The sequence below is a fragment of the Amphibalanus amphitrite genome, unplaced genomic scaffold (assembly GCF_019059575.1).
Source record: "Amphibalanus amphitrite isolate SeventyFive unplaced genomic scaffold, NRLGWU_Aamphi_draft 000260F_arrow, whole genome shotgun sequence".
In the NCBI taxonomy this organism is placed as follows: domain Eukaryota; kingdom Metazoa; phylum Arthropoda; class Thecostraca; order Balanomorpha; family Balanidae; genus Amphibalanus; species Amphibalanus amphitrite.
In genome coordinates this window covers 328,666-349,755 of record NW_024881755.1, presented here as the reverse complement: position 1 = coordinate 349,755, position 21,090 = coordinate 328,666, and the positions used below count along the sequence as shown (strand labels likewise).

General features: G+C 50.2%; 1 protein-coding gene across 1 annotated transcript; it reads left to right on the top strand.

Annotated features, from left to right (window-relative positions):
• The first annotated feature begins 781 nt into the window (after positions 1-781).
• LOC122386707 (leucine-rich repeat extensin-like protein 5) lies at positions 782-19,588 on the top strand. Its single transcript, XM_043376161.1, has 3 exons — positions 782-1,529; positions 3,296-3,358; positions 17,519-19,588. The coding sequence occupies exons 1-3, from the start codon at positions 782-784 to the stop codon at positions 18,694-18,696; spliced, it is 1,989 nt and encodes a 662-aa protein (XP_043232096.1). The 3' UTR covers positions 18,697-19,588.
• Positions 19,589-21,090: the final 1,502 nt, after the last annotated feature.

Sequence of the window (21,090 nt, the reverse complement as noted above, 5' to 3'; positions counted from 1 at the left end):
GGAGTCGGAGTCGGAGTCGATTTTAGAAACCCGAGCCGGAGTCGGAGTCGGAGTCACCGAAAATCTGTCGACTCCGCAGCTCTGCTAGGTCTGCGGAGTCGGAGTCGGGAGTTTGAGTCGGTCGGAGTCGACAATTCTGCCCGGAGTCGGAGTCGGAGTCGGAGTCGCCGAAAATCCATCGACTCTGCAGCCCTGGTTAAAACCACCCGCCGGCGTCCTACATAGGTGCAACGGAGAATTTATACAAACTCCATATACCCATGTACTCGTACATTAATTTTCACCTGACCTACATATCACAACACACTGATTTTCTTTAGCACTGAAATTTAATGATAAAACGATTTTTATCGCGAACATCTCAAATAGGCAGAGTAAGCTCGACTGCTTTCTATTGAATTAATTTTCTGTATTTATAGATATGCCTCACCAAGTCATGCACTGTACGAAGTACATACTTGTACATCTTTTATGGAAGTGTTAAGACTTAGTTACTGAAGTAAGAAAGTTAGATTATTTAATACAACATACGTGCCTATCCACTGTGCATTGTGCAATAGCATGCGCATCCGCTGTATATCTTGTCATGTCTCGCATCAAGGATTATCTCGTTATATGTATCGTGACTGTCGCCCTGTGCCCGGTCCGCTGACACGTCTGTCTGTCTGTGTGCCGGCGCAGGTTTCCGTTCCGTTTGGGCCTGCAGCCGCCGCCGCCGCCGCCGCCGCCGTCGGCCGCGCCGGTCACGGTCGGCTCACCTGTGGGCGCCCACTCAGCGGCCATGCTGTGCGGCCAGGCCAGCAGTGGCGCGCCGCCGCCGCCGCCGTCTCCCGACCAGGAGCCCATCGACCCGCGCGCCTATGAGCACCTGCTCTGGGGGCCGCTGTCGGCCGCGCCGCCGCCGCCGGCGCCCGTGTCGGTGGCGGCCGCCGCGCCGCCTCACTACCCCCGCTACTATGGTTACCCGGCGGCGGCGCGAGCCTACTGCGCCGGCTACCCGACGCCGGTGCCGTCGCCGGCCGGCTACGGCACGCCGCCGGGGCCCAGCGGCGACCCGGCCGGCTATGTGTGTCTCACCCCGCTCACCCCGACCGCGGCGCCTCCCGGGGCGACACCCTGCTCGGCCGCCGGCGCCGACACCGAGCCCGCCGAGAAAAAACGACGCGGCAGGAAGAAGGGTCAGACGCGCGAGTCCGGCGCGTGGACGGCCAACAAGAGACTGGGTCGGCCGCTGGGCACCACCCGCGCCAATGGCTACAAGGTGGGCTGTCGCGGCGGCCGGCGCAAGGGGACCACACGCGCTAACGGCTATAAGGTGAGCGGCGGTCGGCCGCGCGGCACAACGCGCGCTAACGGCTACAAAGTCAGCACGGGCCGGCCCAAAGGCACTACCGTGGCCAACGGCTACAAGTGCAGCACCGGACGGCCGCGCGGCCCGTCCGGCGTGGCTAAGGAGGGAGACACGGACTGCGGCCGACCGAGCGCGCCCGTCCTGCAGGGCGGCGCGGCCACCGACACACCGGGACAAGGTCAGACGGGCGACACACGGGGAGGGGGTGGATTATTACCGCCCTGGCGAGTAATCGGGACGGGCGTATCACCACGGTCAATCTTGCGACATAGAAGAGGTTTCAGTATTTTAGCTCTTAACTAGTTAGATTCAAACCAATTTCATATTTCAACCATATCAAATTGACGTTCTTGAATACCTAGATAACTATAATTAGGCTCATCGCAATAGATTTGCCTAGTTGGCGATGTAACAGTTTTAATACACGTGTGTCACAGCACGTGACGATGAGTTAAAAGCACAGGGGAGCAATGCCGCTTCAACCCTATTGGCCGTAGTGTCTAACGGTGGCGGCCATATTGCGCAGACCAGAAACCGGCTGCCGCCTGTGTTGAGGAATAGGGAATTCGGGACCTCGATTTACGTCTGCGGCCGCCGTATCCGTTACGTTCAAGTTACGTAGATACGGAACCCGGCATCTTTCGCAGAATTGAGTGGGAAACACGATCGTATCTTCAGAATTCCTCAAATTCACTCGCCTGACCTACATTTGCCCCGGCCGAGGGGGTTGATTGAACCCACCTCGCTAATGCACCGCTAATTAAACTAGAATTAAGCGGTAAAGTGGTCGTATGCGGCAAAGTATAATGCAGAGTGACTGGTAGGAACCCGCTGTAAGGGTCTCAGGTCAACCGGTGACCTCTGAGGTCAGGTCAAGTGATCTAAGGCACGGGTTCGGTTTTTGGTAAATAACTTCGCCAAAAATGGCCGTAGAGCCGCGATTTTGGCATCATCGTGTTCAGCTAGCTCAGGCGCATCGAGTGATATACTTTTTGTTCGGGTCAGGTCAACTTAGGGTGTTGACCTCAGGTCAAGGTCAGGTCAGCACCCCCAGGTCACGAAGTTGGTCGAAAGAGGTCATGTCGCATATCATTCGATTCGGCAGGTCTTCCTGAGTCCATTGGTGGCTTTCCCGACTCGCTAGCTCAATTTGATCGGGAGTTATTGAAGAAAAATGGTGACCCTTGTGACGTCACAAATGACGTCACGCAAGGGCAACAATGCAAATATGAAGCATAGAACCTTGCAAAGAGTGCATGAAATCATGATTTTATATGCTTGAGATAGTTTCAGATCATTCTCGGCGCCAAAATAACAATTTTCATATTTCCCCATTGACTTATAAGGGTTTAACGTATTAGTTCCTTATAGCTGAGGATTTTTTAGGATTTCATCTTGTTCTCCACTCAATTCTGCGTAAGATGCCGGGTTCTGTGTCCACATAGCTTGAGCGTAACGGATGCAGCGACCGCAAACGTAAATCGAGGTCCCGAATTCCCTATTCCCCAGCACAGGCGGCGGCTGCTTTCTGGTCTGCGCAACATGGCGGCACCGTTGGACACCATTTGGCGGCCGATGCGCATTCCACATTATAGAGTTCAGTGGTTAAAAGAGTCGAATTCGCTCCGCCTATAACAGATTCCCGGTGGTTCACTAATTATCCTGATCTATGAACTACTTTTCGACTTCATCGCGTGATGCATATTTATAGAAACACTAGAAATAAAATATTCCAATAAAGAAATATGTGATTGCGATGACAGGTGTCTATGAATCTCGTTTCAGTTAGGGTGTAACCATTTTCATAATCAACCTACATTCATCGTTGGTGAATGAAAAATTCACCTTAGTACCGTGCGCCCTCATTTGTAGCAAAACGAGAAGCATGAAAGCATGCAAGCATGCAGCATGGACATCGATGTAACACGCTGTTCTTTCTTCCAGATGCCATGAAATGCGAGGAGAAAGGACTCACGACCACTGCTTCCTGGATGCCACCGAAGATTGGTAAATATTACGTTTTCACGATAATAAAACGCCTTATCAGATCATTAAAATATGTCTTTTTTAACATAACACCATTTGGGCTATTTGAGCATACGCAACTTCTTGCCTCATAAAAATTGTGACACACTACTTTTGAACTTCAATCCATCTTGCCCTGTCAATCGATGTTTTGTTCATCACACATTGCTTTGTGAAATGTAACATTTATTTGTCAGAGAGCTACTCTATCCCAGAGAATGATATGGCGTCCCACAGAATGATAAGGCGTCCCAGAGAATGACAAGGCGCCCCAGAGAATGATATGGCGTCCCAGAGAATGATAACTTTCGGCACTTGATTGGCTTGGCATTGACCCAGGTTGAATCTTGGGCTGAATGTTTTTACAGGACGATCTATTCTGCCCAGTTAACCCGCGCCCGGCTGGGGGTCCTGGATTTCCACGCCCTGCTGGGGGGGGGGGGGGGGGTGTTTGAACACCCCCCCCCCCTTGTAACTCGGCTCCTGGGCCACGTAGCGATACGCGGAAGGCGGCGTTCGAAAGAGCGTCAAAAATGATGACGAAATCACTTCGGTCAATTTTTTAGTCAGGTCAAAGGTAGGTCAGGTCACCAGAGGTCATTGAAGGCAAAATTTCGCCGATTTCCAGGTCAAATGTCGAAAATTTCCAAGAAGCCAACGCATAACTCGGGAACCAATAGAGCTACAGCGCCGCGGAAAAGCGCATTCGATAGCCCTATTAACGCCCTTTCTGAGCAATCCTCTCAGATTTGACCTAACGTCAATGGTTTTGCCTGCAGGGGGCAAAAACTGCAAAAATAGCCGATTTTTTTCGAAAACAGTTTTTCTGCAATACCTTTTGACTCAAGCCTTGTACGAGCTTACTTTTACCGGCATCGTGTTCCTCTCATCAAGACGCATCGAATGAACTATAACTTGACCTTGAAAGGTCAACTTGAAAATTTGACCTCAGGTCAAGGTCATGACCTGACCGGAAAGGGTCATGTTGCATATCAGTCGATCCGTATCGTCGAGCTGAACACATCTAAGGCGTTTTCATCGCTCTAGCGTGCCTCTATCAAAAGTTATTTGCGAAAAACTGTTAGATAACATTCGTGACCTAAGATGACCTCAGGGCATAAACAAGGGTCACGGGCACCATTTTCATGTTCAGTGTGTCTAAACCACTTGAAATTTGGTGTTGGGGAGTGTTCATAATGTCTTTCATCCAAAAGAGGCGCATTTCAATTTTCTCCCATTGACTTATAATGGGGAGGTCGCAAAATTGACCTGACCTTAGGTCATCGATATCAAAATTCTGATATATAAATTTTGTACATGCTATTGCTCTTAGCAATCGCTGAAAGTTTCAAAGCCATCGGTCACTCGGTGTAGCTATGACAGACATTGAAACTTTTTATGAGGTGAGGTCACTTCAAGTGACCTGGTGACCTGACCTTGAATGACCTGGGTCTGAAATTTTTACAACATGTGTAGAATAGATGTATGATGAGGTGTACTAAAAACGGCGGCGCTCCGCGCCGCCGTTTTTGAGATATTTGCGAAAAACCACAAGGGGGGGTGTTCAACCCCCCCCCCCCCCAGCAGGGCGCGGGTTAAGACGCATGCCATTGACCTATGCAGTGTTCCAGGCGACTTTTTATATACATTTGTGCAGCATTTCGACCCTTCTTAACTAGGCGAACGCATGGTGATCGCAGTAAATGTCTCTTTCGTGATAAAGCTAAACGAAGATAGTCTTAAAGCAATCATAAATACAGCCTTTGTAATTTTTACCATCTACCTATCGTAACTAACAACTACATCTATCGTAGACGGTATGTAGCTATGAGCTTAAAAACTCTTCGCTGACGTACAATAGACCAGAGACCTATTGATATAACATAGTAATATTAGGTCACTTACATACCTTAGCTTAGTGTGATGCCTTCCTCAGCTAACTTTATATCTATGAGCACATTTGTCGAAATTGATTCCCGCGTTCGTAGGAAAGTCACTACTGATCTCATCAATTCGTGTGACCTAACACGTTTTGTTGCGAGCTTATTTCCTTATTTGTTTGTTCTTCAAAACGTAAAAAACCTCAGACTCAGGTCCGACTTATGATTGTTGTCGTGCCTGATACCACTTATTACTGAATTGTTTACGTAATCCGTAATAATCTGTTAATACTCGGATGATAATAATAAGTTCCGTAATAATTACATTATCTTTGGAAATCACATCGGTCCATTTGGGTACGAAGACGTCGGCAGATTCGATGAGGGGAGGATTCTAGGCTCAGAAGAACAGAAGGTGCGTGGAACGCATATAACACTTATTTTTGCATATTTGCTGGTAGACCCAAACGTGAGGAATGGAATGCAAGGAAGGTCCTTTTTCTAGCAAAATGTTAAAGCGGCGCTTCTAGTTTGGAAACGAGCGTCATTCCTAAAGCCATTTGGAGGTCATGAATGGAAGTGGTTTCTATAAATATGCAGATATGCGTCACTTTACCATTATTTAATTCGATAAAAACAGGCAGCCTTTTTTGCCACCTCAAGAGTTATAGGCAGGTACTTGATTTCAACTGTGTTATTTGCGTTTTCGAACGGACAGGCTGAGAGAGAAAAAACCTTTGCTACGTTATTTAACTTCACTCATGCATCACCAATGTACTCGGGCTTGGTGACTCGTCAGCCAAATACATCTGTGAATTCATCGAATTCCTGTGAATTCGACTGAGATGAGCTCGATATGATGTGCCGTAAATCGAAGGGCGTCACTCGTCAGTCGTGGACCGATTTGTCATTCACGTGCTAAAGGTGGGCACGAATCGTCATCGATTCCTTTTCCTGCATTTGCCATATTGCTCAGTGATAGGTAATGGTGGCTTAAATTGTAGAAGGAAATTGAAGTTGACGTAGTAGAATGATTGATCTGACTTCATTCATCGTCGGAGGAGTTTCGTTTTGCTGACCTTATGCCTACAGGGTCTCGTGCTGCCTAGAAAATGTCATTGTCCTCCGTATTAGAAAGAAATTGCATTGTAAACGGAAATGCTAAGCGATCATAAATTGTACCTACATATCACGTTGCCATCTCGTCGAAGTAGATAGCCATGTCTAAATATGCTGATTTTGTGTAGAAGAAACTGTTTTTCTTGCTGTCAAATTAATATTTGTTAATAAGGCAAAACATGCTCATCTGTATATCTTAGCTCATAACATCATATGGCCTATAGAATAAACCAAGTAGTTACTCCCTTTGATTCACTAGAATTGCAAGATGGACTAACGTTCATCGTGTATCATTATGCATCCAACTAAATACTTTTCAACATTATTGTTTAAGTGCCTATTTCCACGTCAGCTAATGGCTAGCTTACGACAATTTTTTCGGCTTCGGACTTTGTTTTCTGTATTCTTGCAAAGCATTCCAGGAGCCACGTTTTCTGCATCCCATTCTAATATCCAAAAGGTTGCAATGGTATATAACTGCACGGTTTTAGCTTCTAGTGGAAACATGACGTTAAGGCTCCTGAGGGATATTGCTACTTTTAATTATTTGGTAATTTCCTGACCCTCCCCAATCTGGGTTGTATCTAGCGTCGCCGACCGGCAGTGTGGCGTGGCGCGGCGCGGCGCAATAAGATCCTCCTTGCAGCGGCGACCGGTTACATAACGGCGGCCTGCACAGTGCACACTGCACATGGCGAGGCCGTCCGTCCGTCCGCGGGACGCCGGCGGCGGCTGGCGGACCGGGGCCTGAACCGGGTGGGGGCCGGGGTGGTGGGGGTGGGGGGAGCGGTGGGAGCCGGCCGCCACGCCGCGCCGCCATCACCCGGCCGGGGAACGGCCTTCCATAGCTGCGGCGTTCCGCGAACCGCCGCCTCGCGACAGTAATGGCTTGACAAACGCCGCGTTTGCATGGCAAGACTACATGCACCGGCGGTGGGTTTCGATAGTAAAGCGCGATATTGCCATGTGAACACGCCCCGGTCCGTCCGTGAACCCACTGACCCGCGAGGAGCGGCCCGGACCGGGCCGAACCGCGCTGCCGCCTCCGGGCAGCCGCGGAGAAAGGCGGATCATAGCTCCCAACGTACACCATTTTCTTCAGTGCAGAACCTAACCCAAAAGTGTTTCAGTTGTGACGATAAATGGCTTGGCCAACGCTACGGCTGGGTGCAGTTATTGAGACAAAGTTATACCTCGTGGCAATGTTCATGGATCCGAGTGTTAGATTTGGGATTCTGTGGGTCTCAAGGTCAAATGCCGAACGGAGGCTAGGAATAGGATATATGATCCTATTGACAACAGGCTGCTTGACGTGTATTCATTTCTCTCAAAGGATTCGACAAAAAAGGACAGATATGTATGACGGTTGGATTCTGGGATCTTATCCAACTTGATAAAGTGGGATCAGATCCCAAATCCAGTTGCTCTGCATTGATCTTACGATACAATACCCAGCCTGTGAAACGATAACCTGGGACAATTGCATGTATGTACATTGCCTATTACACAACTATAAATAGTGCTACACTAACATATTGTTCAATCGATCACATTTGATCTGTCAAAATAGAAGCATTCCAAAGCGCAGTACATATATTTACAAAAATTGCATTTGGATTCCAACAAATAGTATGTATAACTTAACAAATGGGTATCGTGTTTGGATCTTTGTCTCACTGGATCCCTCAACACAAGGCTGTCAAATTATATGCTATCAGAGGGTCTATCGATAGAAGTGAAAAGTTTTCCGCCAAGTGCCTTCATCCGCACAGACCCTAGCCGCGATTACGATCCTTGTGATCAAGTCCCAGATCTTTTGCTCAAACTAATGCACTGCCTCTACAAACTTTCGTTTTGAATCTGCTTTTACAAATTTTAGACGATGGACAACAGTTGTAGAAAGGTGGCGTAGTTCAAAGGAGGCGGCGACGGGTCGAATGGTAACAATTGTTACAGTGTCACTATTGGAGAGGTGGACGGCGAAAGGGCCAAATTGTAACAGTATTGCAATTGAAGGGACAGAGCCCGGGTTTAAATGTTGCAGCTGAATTGGGTGGGGTTGAAGGGGAGGCGGCAGGGCCCAATGGTAACGGCGTTGCAGTTGAGGCAGTGCGGGTGGTATTGAATGGGACGGGCGGGCGGGGGGTGGGGGGGGGGGGGAGGCAGGGCTTGGTGGTACTGAATGGGACAGGGTGGGGGGTGGGGGGGGGCGGCAGGGCCCGGTGGTAGCCCCCCCCCCCCCACGAACAGCGGCCGCTCTCATACATTTTATATGGATGGTGGCCATTCTGGAGTGGCTGGAGTGGCGCGGCGCCATTTGAAGGCGGCCGGCGTCCGCATTTCGTCATTGGCTCGGAGCGCTGCGCCGGCCGCCATCAGTGTTTAATGGAGCCGCCATTGATCCGTCGGCGCGTGCCCCTGCCATGTCCTCCATGACAAGTGCCGCCGGGAATACATGGACAGTCGCGAGAAGTTTCAGCTCCCGACGCCGGCTCCCCAAGTCATGCTCAATTCTGACAAGTTTGTAGCGCCGGCATCACGAGGTTGGTTTGGCTAAGGAAGGTGCATGAATATTCTGACGGCGTTTGGATGCTGAGAGCCCGACGAGTGCTCGACCGGTGACCTATGTCCTATACTCTGGTGTGGAGACTGGAGTATCGCAGCCGCCGCGGACAGTGTTCCCTGGCTACTCCCTTAGCCGCACAGACCGACCTGATGGCCGCGGGTACGGCGGCGTCGCAATCGCAACAAAATCGGATATCACATCAGTGCCCATCAAGTTCCCAAGTTTTGAGCGCGGCTGCAGCCAGCTCGAGTCAAAGTGGGCGCTGCTCAAGCTCGACAAAGGTCGTCAACTCATCGTATGTTCTTTATACCGCCCCCGTCGCCACTCCGAAACCGCTTTATGTGCCGATTTCGCCGACCTTGAAAGTCAGTTACAAAGAGTACTTATCGATCACCCTAGGACCCCGCTCGTCATCTGCGGTGATATAAACTGTGACCTGCTGAAGAAAGAACCCAACTTTCGTGCACGACAGCATCTCAGCAGCTTCCTATCGGACTACTCCCTAGACCAGCTAGTAACAACTCCGACTTTCACTTCCGGTTCGCTCCTAGACGTGTGTATGGTGAACAAAGTGGACCTCTTCTCTAACACCCGTGTTGAGTTTTGTCATTTTAGTCCGCATAAATTTATTAGCGTAGATGTCAATGTCCCCAAACTGCGTCCGAAGCCTACAATCATCTCAGCTCATTCGCTCAACCGTGTTGATGTCACTGCCCTTAATTCTGATCTGGAGCTTGTCGACTGGGAGCCTGTGTTTACCGCCGCGACTGTTAGTGATCAGTGGGATGCATTCGTGTCCAATTTTTTGCCTATAATCGACGACCACGCCCCACTCAAGCGCATTACCATTCGGAACCCCACAGCGCCCCCGGCCTCTGCTGCCACACGGAACCTTATGTCCCAGCGCCGCGCCTCGCTACGACTGTCCGGTCGTCAGTCGACAGCTTACAAGGAGCTGAATCGCTCTGTTCGGGCCGCGCTGCGTCGCGACCGGCGAGAGGAGCTTCAGAGAAATATCTGCGAGCGGGGTCCCAATAAGGTCTGGCAGTCTATCAGGACAGTTGTAGCAGGGAAAAAGGACGGTCCTAGTGTGCAGCCTAATTTACCCGCCGATGAACTAAATTCATTTTTCGTCTCTGTCGGACCTCGCATCGCTGCGGAGGTCCGGTCTCTTAACCCGCGCCCTGCTGGGGGTCCTGGATTTCCACGCCCTGCTGGGGGGGGGGGTGTTTGAACACCCCCCCTTCTAACTCGGCTCCTGGGCCACGTAGCAATACGCGGAAGGCGGCGTTCGAAAGAGCGTCAAAAATAATGACGAAATCACTTCGGTTGAAATTTTTTGGTCAGGTCAAAGGTCAGGTCACCAGAGGTCATTGAAGGCAAAATTTCGCCGATTTCCAGGTCGAATGTCGAAAATTTCCAAGAAGCCAACGCATAACTCGGGAACCAATAGAGCTACAGCGCCGCGGAAAAGCGCATTCGATAGCCCTATTAACGCCCTTTCTGAGTAATTTTCTCAGATTTCACCTAACGTCAACGGTTTTGCCTGCAGGGGGCAAAAACTGCAAAAATAGCCGATTTTTTCGGAAACAGTTTTTCTGCAATAACTTTTGACCCAAGCCTTGTACGAGCTTACTTTCACCGGCATCGTGTTCCTCTCGTCAAGACGCATCGAATGAACTATAACTTGACCTTGAAAGGTCAATTTGAAAATTTGACCTCAGGTCAAGGTCACGACCTGACCGGAAAGGGTCATGTTGCATATCAGTCGATCCGTATCGTCGAGCTGAACACATCTAAGGCGTTTTCATCGCTCTAGCATGCCTCTATCAAAAGTTATTTGCGAAAAACTGTTAGATACCATTCGTGACCTAAGATGACCTCAGGGCATAAACAGGGGTCACGGACACCATTTTCATGTTCAGTGTGTCTAAACCACTTGTAATTCAGTGTTTGGGAGTGTTTGTAATGTCTTTCGTTCAAAAGAGGCGCATTTCAATTTTCTCCCATTGACTTATAATGGGGAGGTCGCAAAATTGACCTGACCTTAGGTCATCGATATCAAAATTCTGAGATATACATTTTGTACATGCTATTGCTCTTAGCAATCGCTGAAAGTTTCAAAGCGATCGGTCACTCGGTGTAGCTATGACAGACATTGAAACTTTTTATGAGGTGAGGTCACTTCAAGTGACCTGGTGGCCTGACCTTGAATGACCTTGGTCTGAAATTTTCACAACATGTGTAGAATTGATGTATGATAAGGTGTACCAAAAACGGCGGCGCTCCGCGCCGCCGTTTTTGAGATATTCGCGAAAAACCACAAGGGGGGTGTTCAAACACCCCCCCAGCAGGGCGCGGGTTAACACCACTACCGATCTGAACGTTCGCCTCCCCCGGGTCGGTGCTTGTCGTTTCCAGCTCCGCGCGGTCACTCTCGGCGAACTCGGTCACACTATCTTCGGCATGCGCAACTCAGGCGCCAGTGGGACTGATGGCATTTGCATCCGAATGTTAAAGTCCGGCTTCTCAGCTATCGGTCGCGTCATACTTTACATTATCAATACGTGTATTACCAACTCCGATATCCCCGATTCCTGGAAACATTCCACAGTCCACCCAATCTTCAAATCTGGCAGCCCCTCAGATCCCACCAACTTCCGACCAATCTCATTAGTCCCCGTGATTATGAAGGTTGTGGAACGCCTTGTACATCAACAGCTTTACCACTACCTCTCAAATAACTATCTCCTTGCCTCCTCGCAGCATGGTTTTCGCCCCCGACACTCCACAGAGACCGCTCTGCTGTCCGTCACAGACCAAATCCTCGCAGCCTCTGATAGGGGAGAACTTTCACTGCTGTGTCTCCTTGATTTGAGCAAATGCTTTGATGTCATCGACCACGACCTTCTACTTCAAAAACTGGCTGTGCACGGGATCGAGACCACTTGGTTTTCTGCTTTTCTCACGGGACACACCCAGAGCGTGTCCCTATCTAACGGCGCCGGAGGTAGAGTACTGTCGCGGCCGCTTCCAAGTTCCAAATAATATGGGCGTCTTCCAAGGATCTGCCCTGGGACCGTTACTCTTCACCATATTTTCGAACAACCTCTCGCTATACGCAGGTGACGCCACCGTTTTCCAATATGCGGACGACACCCAGGTTCTAGTGAGCGGCCGTGCCGACGACCTCAGATCGCTTATCTCTCGCATGGAAGCTTCACTCGCATCAATCAGTGACTGGTTCTGTCTTCACGCCCTCAAGCTAAACGCAAACAAAACTCAACTAATGGTTTTTGGCAGCAGACAAAATTTACGGAAAGTACCCGACTTCAGCGTCTCTCTTCGCGACTCTGTGTTGCAGCCATGCGAGCAGGTGGGGAATCTGGGTGTTGTCTTTGACAGCGCCCTGTCCTGGGAAGCACATGTGTCCGAGCTTAGTCGTCGGTGTACTGGCTTGTTGGTCGGACTGTCTCACGCACGAAATTGTCTTCCTGACGGTGTCATTAAAGTCCTCGTTACATCTCTTGTCATATCACGGATCAACTACTGCCTCACTGTGTACGGTAACGGGACTCAGAAAAATTTTGACCGACTCCAGAAAATTTTGAACTTTGCCGCTAGAGTGATCTTCGGACGGCGTAAGTTTGACCACGTCTCGGACCTGCGTGACAGACTTGGCTGGCTATCACCAAAATCCATGTCAGATTACCTGACACTCACGATCGCGCAAAAGGTCATTAAGCATGAAGAGCCCGAGAACCTCGCTGCACTGTTCGTCCCTAACCAAAATTTTCGAGACAGGCACACACGGCAGGATCATCTCCTTCATCTTCCCCGACCGAGGCTTGAAACTGGAAAACGGCGTTTTGAGTACCGTGCCGCGGCGCTATTGAATAGCCTCCCACCCCAGGTAGTGCAGCTGCCACCTGCCAGCTTCGCCCGGTCTGCCAGGGCCGCGCTGATTAACAAATCCCCGCTACGCCGCTGACGAGTCTGTTTAGTAGTAGGCAGGGCATGCCGCCAATTGGTGGACGATCTGTTTGTGCTTATGTATATATATGTTACAGGCAATGTGTGGAATCAGGCATTCTATAGAATGCCTAGGCATTCTATAGAATGCCTGACCGACCAGGCATTCTATAGAATCCCTAGGTATTCTATAGAATCCCTGACTGCTTAGGCATTCTATAGAATGCCTGGCTTAAGCTCCCAGGCATTCTATAGAATGCCTAAGTATTTTGATTGTCCGAAACACACTTCGAAAATTAGGGGTCAGTGGCAGTAATGCTATTTGTTTACCTAATTTTCATTGTTGGCCTAGGCCGGTCGTCACCTCACACCATTTCAGGGCAATGAGCTGAGAGGAAGCGAGGGAGGTATTGGGCTATGCCGACCACCAAATGGTGCGCCGCAAGCAGCAGCTGATCCAATTCCGTTGGCACGGGAGAGCCACGGCGCAAGGCACGCGGGAGAGTCACAGGCCAGCCAGTCGCTTAAACGGTTACCCTCGGAGGATTATGCTGCTACAGATACGAAGCTGCCTTAGAAGAGTGTTGGCTGGGAGGGTGGACCGTAGGCTTGAATCGAAAGTGATTGGGAATGACGATGGCTTTGTTCTGATGTTAGAAATGAAGGTGAAAAATACACCAAAGGTCACATTTTATGTCGTCATAAGCACTTCGTGTAACGACTCTCAATATGCATACATGGACAGCTCAACCTACACTGTAATGTCAGGGAATAACCTGAATAAATGGTTCATTATTCCACGTCTGGGCGGTGGCCCGGCCGTAACAAGAGCCGGATTAGGTGTTGTTCGATCTCCCCTTCCAGCTTGACTTCTGGGCCATGTGGTATTCGAAAGGTCGTCAAAGACTCAAAATTATGAAATTTTACTTCAGTTCTTCTTTGGCAATGTCCGAAAGGGTGCCATTTCTAAAACAAATAGCTAAGCCATTTTTTAGGTCAGCCCAATTTGTGTCCATTTTTGGCTCGTAGCCGTTTTCTCCAGTTTGACCTTAAATCAATTCCTTAGAAGGCAAACACCTCCAAAAATGGACGATTTGTCAGTTTTTTTTCTGTGTATTTTTTTTTTTACCAAAGGCGTTTCCGATATTGACATTACCACCATCGTCTTTCTAGCGTTAAGATAAATATTAAATACTCTGTACTCTCAGAATGAAATCCTGATACAATTTGACCTAATAAGGTCAGATTGAATACCTGACCGGAAAATTTGACTGAATGAACATTTGACTGAATGAACATAAATAGCTGAACGCAAGGTAGCCTGGCAGAAAATAATAATGTTACATGTCGGTCTGTGCTCATAATCTTATACAACATACACTTATATGTTGGAAAGATTCGTGTATTTCCTAGGCATTCTATAGAATGCCTGAAAATCAGGCATTCTTTAGAATGCCTAGGGATTCTATAGAATCCCTGGTGGGTCAGGCATTCTATAGAATACCTAGGGATTCTATAGAATGCCTGGTCGGTCAGGCATTCTATAGAATGCCTAGGCATTCTATAGAATGCCTGATTCCACACATTGCCTGTAACATATATATTGTTTGTCTTGTGTACATATGTATATGATTATTGTCGCGACCCCCATCGATGGATGACTGTCGTCTAGTGCTGAGTGTTCTTCCCCCTGCCCGCATGATTGTTACCCATTATACTCGGATCTAAGCCGTAATCGCCACGCCATATGTGGAAGGCTTTTGGTGTCAATACATACATACATACATACATACATACAGCTGCCTGCCGGATCAAAGAGTATCTCAAGGCACCTCTTACCTGCCAGGCATGGAATTCAGAAATCCCGAATTACTTGGCATCTGCAAGATGCACATTGCACACACACACGCGCCTATTGATTCATGTATTTTAAAGTGTTTTACTTCTTGTGATGGTGTGCTCAGCTACTCCAGCTGTTCTTGCACAATATATTTTTGTATTGCCCTATATAACAGTTGATCTCTATTCTCTTCTCAGTCCGCTCTTCTCAGTCTATCTCTCGATGTGCCTGGTGGCGATGGCATCGTCCCTACTCAGTAGTCCCTATAGCATCTTATCGATCACCTGCGTTTAGCACTCGGCGTCGTTCCCCGGCCGTTCAGAAGAGCCCGTTGTTCTCCCGTTGTCCGACTCCAGCTGTCACCATGTGTCGCACATCCATTGATGACGCTCCGCGTCCGCCTCTAAGGAAAGCCTAACGGGGCCGGGCGAGCGGGCGCTCGGCAGCGCAGCAGAAATAGCCCGCCCCGAATGTCATTTGTCGCTCACAGCACTCATTAATTCGGCCGCTCTCACAGCAAAGGCAGCCGCAAAGTTAGGAAGTTGGCTGGCTCCAGGTGCGCCGACCAGATTATTCATCAGTGTCATTTATTCCATGGGAAAGTTAATGAAATTTCGTTGCATAGCATTGTCGGCAGATAAGCAAAGGGTCACGGTTTGGCGACCCTTCAGCAAGCATTTACTTCAGCACGCCACTGTTTGCTGGCCTGGGGCACAGAGGCAACGGAAGTTCACGGAGCTGTTGTGTTTATTTTACGAACATTATCATAAAGCATACCAGGTCGTCGCTGAGGTCACTGAAGGTCATCAAAGATTTGAGTCAAATTTTACCATCATTGTGTTTCTCTTGGCGATACGCATCGAATGAACTATACTAAAGTTGACCTGGAAAAGTCACTTGTGAAACTGTGCACCCAAAACTAAACCTAGTCAGTTAAACTTTATTGCTTGTCCATTATCAGCACCATATTCAGTTAGCACGGCTTGGTGCAGCATTGTCTTCCTATTAGAGTCATGTTTAGCCAATATGGTCCTACATCATCACACGAAGCGTTTGTCGGCTCCTCGGCGGCGATATGACGGTCATCTATGTACTTATTGGTCTCGTGTAGAATCATTCAGAAATTGGGGTCTACATTAAAACTTCGATGAGATGTCGTTTTATTAACCCATGGTTATACAAAGTTCAAATGAATATTCGATGTTCATCTATTATCATCAAAGCGAAGAAAAATATCAATGGACCTTTCACATTTCATTTTGCATTCAGATGTCTTTTACATCAGACCAGATGTAACGCACACGGTATCGACATGTAGACGAAGAGTCGCCTCGTTTCAATAAAGAAACCCAATTTGCAAACTAAAGTGGCTGCCGGCGACTCTGACAGATCCCGGGAGTGTTCAGGGACTCGGGCGTAGCAAATATGTACGGCTCATCGCTCGGTCGTGACTTGGAAAATATCTCTGTAGCACATACCACGAACCAGTCTGAATAACAGACATTTATCTCTTGGAGGCAGCAGCGGTAAGGAACCAGACACGCCACCTGAGTCGCACTGTTGTTGGTTCTGTACGCTCCCTTGTCTTTACTTACGAATAGTTGTGCTTATAAGCTTCATAACATTATGCCCCGCTCAGTGCCCAGAGTCCGTCCGTTCCTTTGCTCCAGCCACGTTTGGGCAGTGGAAGGTGCAGCCGAGCAAAGCGATGAGCGGCTCAACACTGCCCACAAATTTGGCATTATTAGCAACAGGAAAATATGAGAAGTATTTCGTAATTAATGTGTGGCAGGGATGTAGTTTCAAAAGTGACGTTACTTATATGGTTTTAGCAACGACGGTCCGTGACCATTTATTTCTCCCGGTAAACTATTTCCAATAGTTCAACTGATCGTTCTTTTAGAATCATATCCCATTGTTAATCAAAGGCTAGATAAAATCAATTCGAAGGCTGGAGCATAGACAACATGAATTCATGTTATCCATGGTCAAGGCTATTTTTAAAGAACAAGATGTTTGCTTTCATTGGCCGTTTTGAAATGCTAATGGAAAATCTGTGTTGAGACATACCCATGCAAACGTTCATATTCCAAATCGATGTTCCCTGTTCATGTACAATGTTTGGGACCGTGCACAATGTGAGGTTCGTCGTTCCATGTCAGCTCCAGGAGGCGGTTTGTTGCTCCCGCGGCCCGTAATGTATGATAAATAGTTTTGTCTATTCTCATCTGACGTTGGTGGTCCATGTTATGAGAAGACGTGACTTGGTGAGGTATACGATATGGATACCAACTATGGCGCCAGGCTGCAGTGACCGGTACAGATACACTCTCCAGAGACCGATGCTTTAGTGCCGCTCTGCAGTGACCGATACCGGTACTATAGCGCTAGTCTTCAGTGACCGATACCGGTACTATAGCGCTAGTCTGCAGTGACCGATACCGTACCCATAACTTGTCGATACCCTACCGAACTTACATATACCGAACTGATGCTTAAACTGATACCGATACCGTGTCATTGCGATACCATACCGAACTGATACCGAACTGATACGGAACTGATACCGAACTGATACCGATGCCGTGTCATTGCGATGTCAATACCGTACCGAACTGATGCCGAACTGATACCGATAATGTATCGATTCCGTTGCAGTGACCGGTACTGACACCGTGTGGATTATGTGCCGAACTGATGTCCGGATACGGTGTCCGGATACCGTGTGGATTCCTCTGCTGACGCCACTCTCCGCCCCGTTCCAGACGGAGCCCTCAGCCTGGATACGATGGAGTCGGCGGCGCTGCGTGCCGGGTACGACGGCGCCGCCGTACCGCCGCTGCAGCCCTGCGCGGTGGGCCGCACCCCGCCGACACCGACCGCCGGTCAGCTCTCGCCCCTGGCCGAGCCAGCCGGACCCCAGCAGGGCTCGCCGGGGCCGCCGCCCGGCGCCGACGGCCCCTTCTCGCCGGGCGGCGGGCCGCTGCGCCAGCTCTCCGGCGGCTCGCCCGACCAGTACTCGCCCATCACGGTGACCACCTCCCCGGCCGAGTACTCGCCGGCCGGCACCGGGCCCTCGTCCGTGGGCCAGTACTCGCCCATCAGCAACGCGCCCACGCCCGCCCAGTTCTCTCCGATGGGCGTGGCGGGGCCGGCACAGCAGTACTCACCGCCGCCGTCCATCGCCCGGTCGTCGAGCCACCAGTACTCGCCGCCGCTGTCTGTGAGCCGCTCCCTGAGCCAGCAGTACTCTCCGCCGCCCCCAGCCGGCAGATCGCCCAGCCAGCAGTACTCCTCGCCCCTCCCGGCCACCCGGTCCCCGGGCCACGAGTACCCCGCGGCGCTGTCCGCCGCCCGGTCACCCAGTCAGCCGTATCCCTCTCCCCTTCCGGACTCCAGGCCGCCGAGCCAGCAGTACTCTCCGCCGCTGCCCACGGAGAGAGCTCCCAACGAGCCGTACTCGCTGGGTTCTGTATCCATCACCAGAGTCCCCAACCAGCAGTACTCCTCTCTGCCAGCGCCGGGGACCTCAAACCAGCAGTACTCCCCGACCCACCCGCTGGCCAGGTCGGCCAACAAAGACTACTCGCTGTCTCTGCCGATAGCCAGATCATCCAGCCAGCAGTACTCGCCGCCGCTCTCGGCTGCCAGGTCGCCCAGCCAGCAGTACTTTCCACCACTCTCGGTTGCCAGAACGTCTGGCCAGCAGTACTTCCCGCCGCTCTCGTCTGTCGGCTCTGGGGGCGAGCAGTACCCGTCCCACATGTCCATGAGCCGGGCGGCCATGCTGCAGTCTGCCATGCCTCTGGCCGTTTCCCGGTCGCTGAGTCAGTTCTACTCCCCGGACACGGTGGCCGACTGCGGCCCGTCCGTGTTCGCTCCTTCCACTTCGGCCGGGGGCGCCGGCACGCCGTGCTACGGCGCCGCTCTGCTGCCCATGTGAGCCGCCGCGGCGCGGCCGCCGGCGCCCCCTGAGCCTGCGAGTCGCGCGTGTTAACGACAAGCGTCCACTCGCAGCGCCCCGGCGCGGCTCGGCCCCAGCGTCCAGCCCGCCCCGCTGTCCTACCGGCACCGCCGGGTTCCAGCCGCGCGGATCCCACCGGTACAATTGGATCCCAGTTGGATCCCGCCGGTACAGACGGATCGCAGTTGGATCCAACCGGTATGGTTGATCCCAGTTGGACCCCACCGGTACACTTGGATCCCGATTGGAACCCACCGGTGCTGTTGGATCCCAGTCGGATCTCACCGGTGCTGATCCCACCAGCTCGTTTCCGCCGCGCTGCCCGATCCCGTCGGCACAGTTAGTTTCCATCGCCGCTGTCAGATCCGCCAGCGCGGTTCGACTGTCCAGTGCAATCTGAGCTAATGCGCTGTAGCTACGTGTCGTGCTGATTGAGGGTCACCAGCAGATCAAATTGTCCAGGCAACATTTCATTATATCGCCGATATGTGAATTAGAGGCTGGCTGTCTCCGATAGGCCATATTTTACGCAGGCCAGTCAGCCATGCAGTGTTGAGACCTCATAATGTTTACCAGCCTGCGGTAATCGGGGGACATTTGAACTTCTATCTGATCGCACCTGAGCTCAATGAACTTATGCATGCTACAACATTATTTTACCAAATTTTCTTTGGACTTTACTCAATTATTGCTCATCCAGCGGGCTGCAGAGCCGGCTCAATCTGTGCTCAAGTCACACAGGTTCCCCCAGCCCCCCCCCGCCCCCTCCTCCCCTCACGTTCCACTTTGATCCGCGCACTTTGCAGCCCACACTGATATTGCTTTTTTCGACAATCAGTATGAGTCGGTACATACAGGGTGGGGCAGCATAATCGGGAATGCTTTTTGGGCTCTGGTCATGAGTAGGCATGGCATTATTTTGATAAATTATATCATGGCAATGAAACGCCCAAAAGTTGTGCATCATCTGACATGACTACATCCATGAGCATGCAACTTCCTGGAAAAGAGCAGCAAAATAGTTCGACGGTGCTCCAAGTGCTTTGCGCGCGCCCATAGACACTAATGTTAAACGAGTAAAACAAGAACATTTTGTTTAAAACAATGCCATTCTACGTAAAGGTTGCTGGACAGGTCAACGTGTTATCACGGACGATAAGGATTGTGTGGGGATACTTAGGACAAAAAGTTAACGTAATCGTCGTAAAATAACTCTTAGCAGAGGACATACAAGATGACTCACTTGAATATAAGAAAGAAGCTCTTGAGCATATTAAAAAGAAACAATGTTCAAAACTTCAGCGACCAAAAATCTTATCACCGACTGGAATACGATAAAAAAGAATGGCATGCCATATAGGGGATTGTATCGAGAATATTGCAGCGGTCATGCAAAGTAAACATCCTGTTGAGGTGATGGACCTATGGGTGGTCTTCAAGGGAGGTGCACGTGGTGCACCCTACTTCATCGAGCCCGGATAAAACGAGCACCTCTGGTAAATACATCCACACTCTGGCAGACTCACGTGGAGTCGTCGGAAGAGAGGATCACTGACGGTCCAGATCACGTCTTACGAGGACTCTGTCCGTGCTGGTACTGCAGTGAGGACGACATGTTATTGTGTAGGGCACCTCCACCTGAGATGAACCAAAAACTTCTGGTCCTTCAACTCCGCCGATTTAAATCCGACCAAATTCTTTATATGGAGCGTTTTTTGGTAGAAGTTTAATGAACAACTTATCATCAGTAAAAACGGTCTTCAGTGCAAGGTACGAAGCTGATGGGCGATCATGGACAAGCAGGAGGCTGCACGTGCATGCGCGTGCTTTTGGACCCGCCTTGAGAAGGTCATCGACGCGAAGGGCGGTCAAATAGGATGAGGGATAGGTAAAAGGTGACCGATTGATGGGATGTTGTTAAAATAGTGCTTGGAGCTATATTTTTAAATTCATGACCAAATAATCCCGGTTGATATTTATTCCCGATTATGCTGCCCCACCCTGTATAGCCAATTATGATAAGACGATGTAGCGATCGATACAGCCCTGTTTCCCTAGAAATGGTCACACCGGTCTTACCATGGCAACCTTTTACAACAGTGCGGGGTCGGTGTTCTTTGACGCGTTTCCCGTCGTCGGCCAGCGTATTGACTCGCCGCTATTTCTGGTAGTCGTTCAGTGTTCAGGCCAAATTCCGGCCGCCGGCTCAGCCTCCGGGGCTTATGACCGTCGCATTACCGGTAAATGTCCAGGCTGCTGGGTATGTGGTGTTGGTTGTCGTTTTGCTATAGATAATGTCAGTTGGGACACTGGATACAGCGGAAATCGGAGACGCGATCAATGCATTTGATGAGGCTGGACAATTGCCGTATA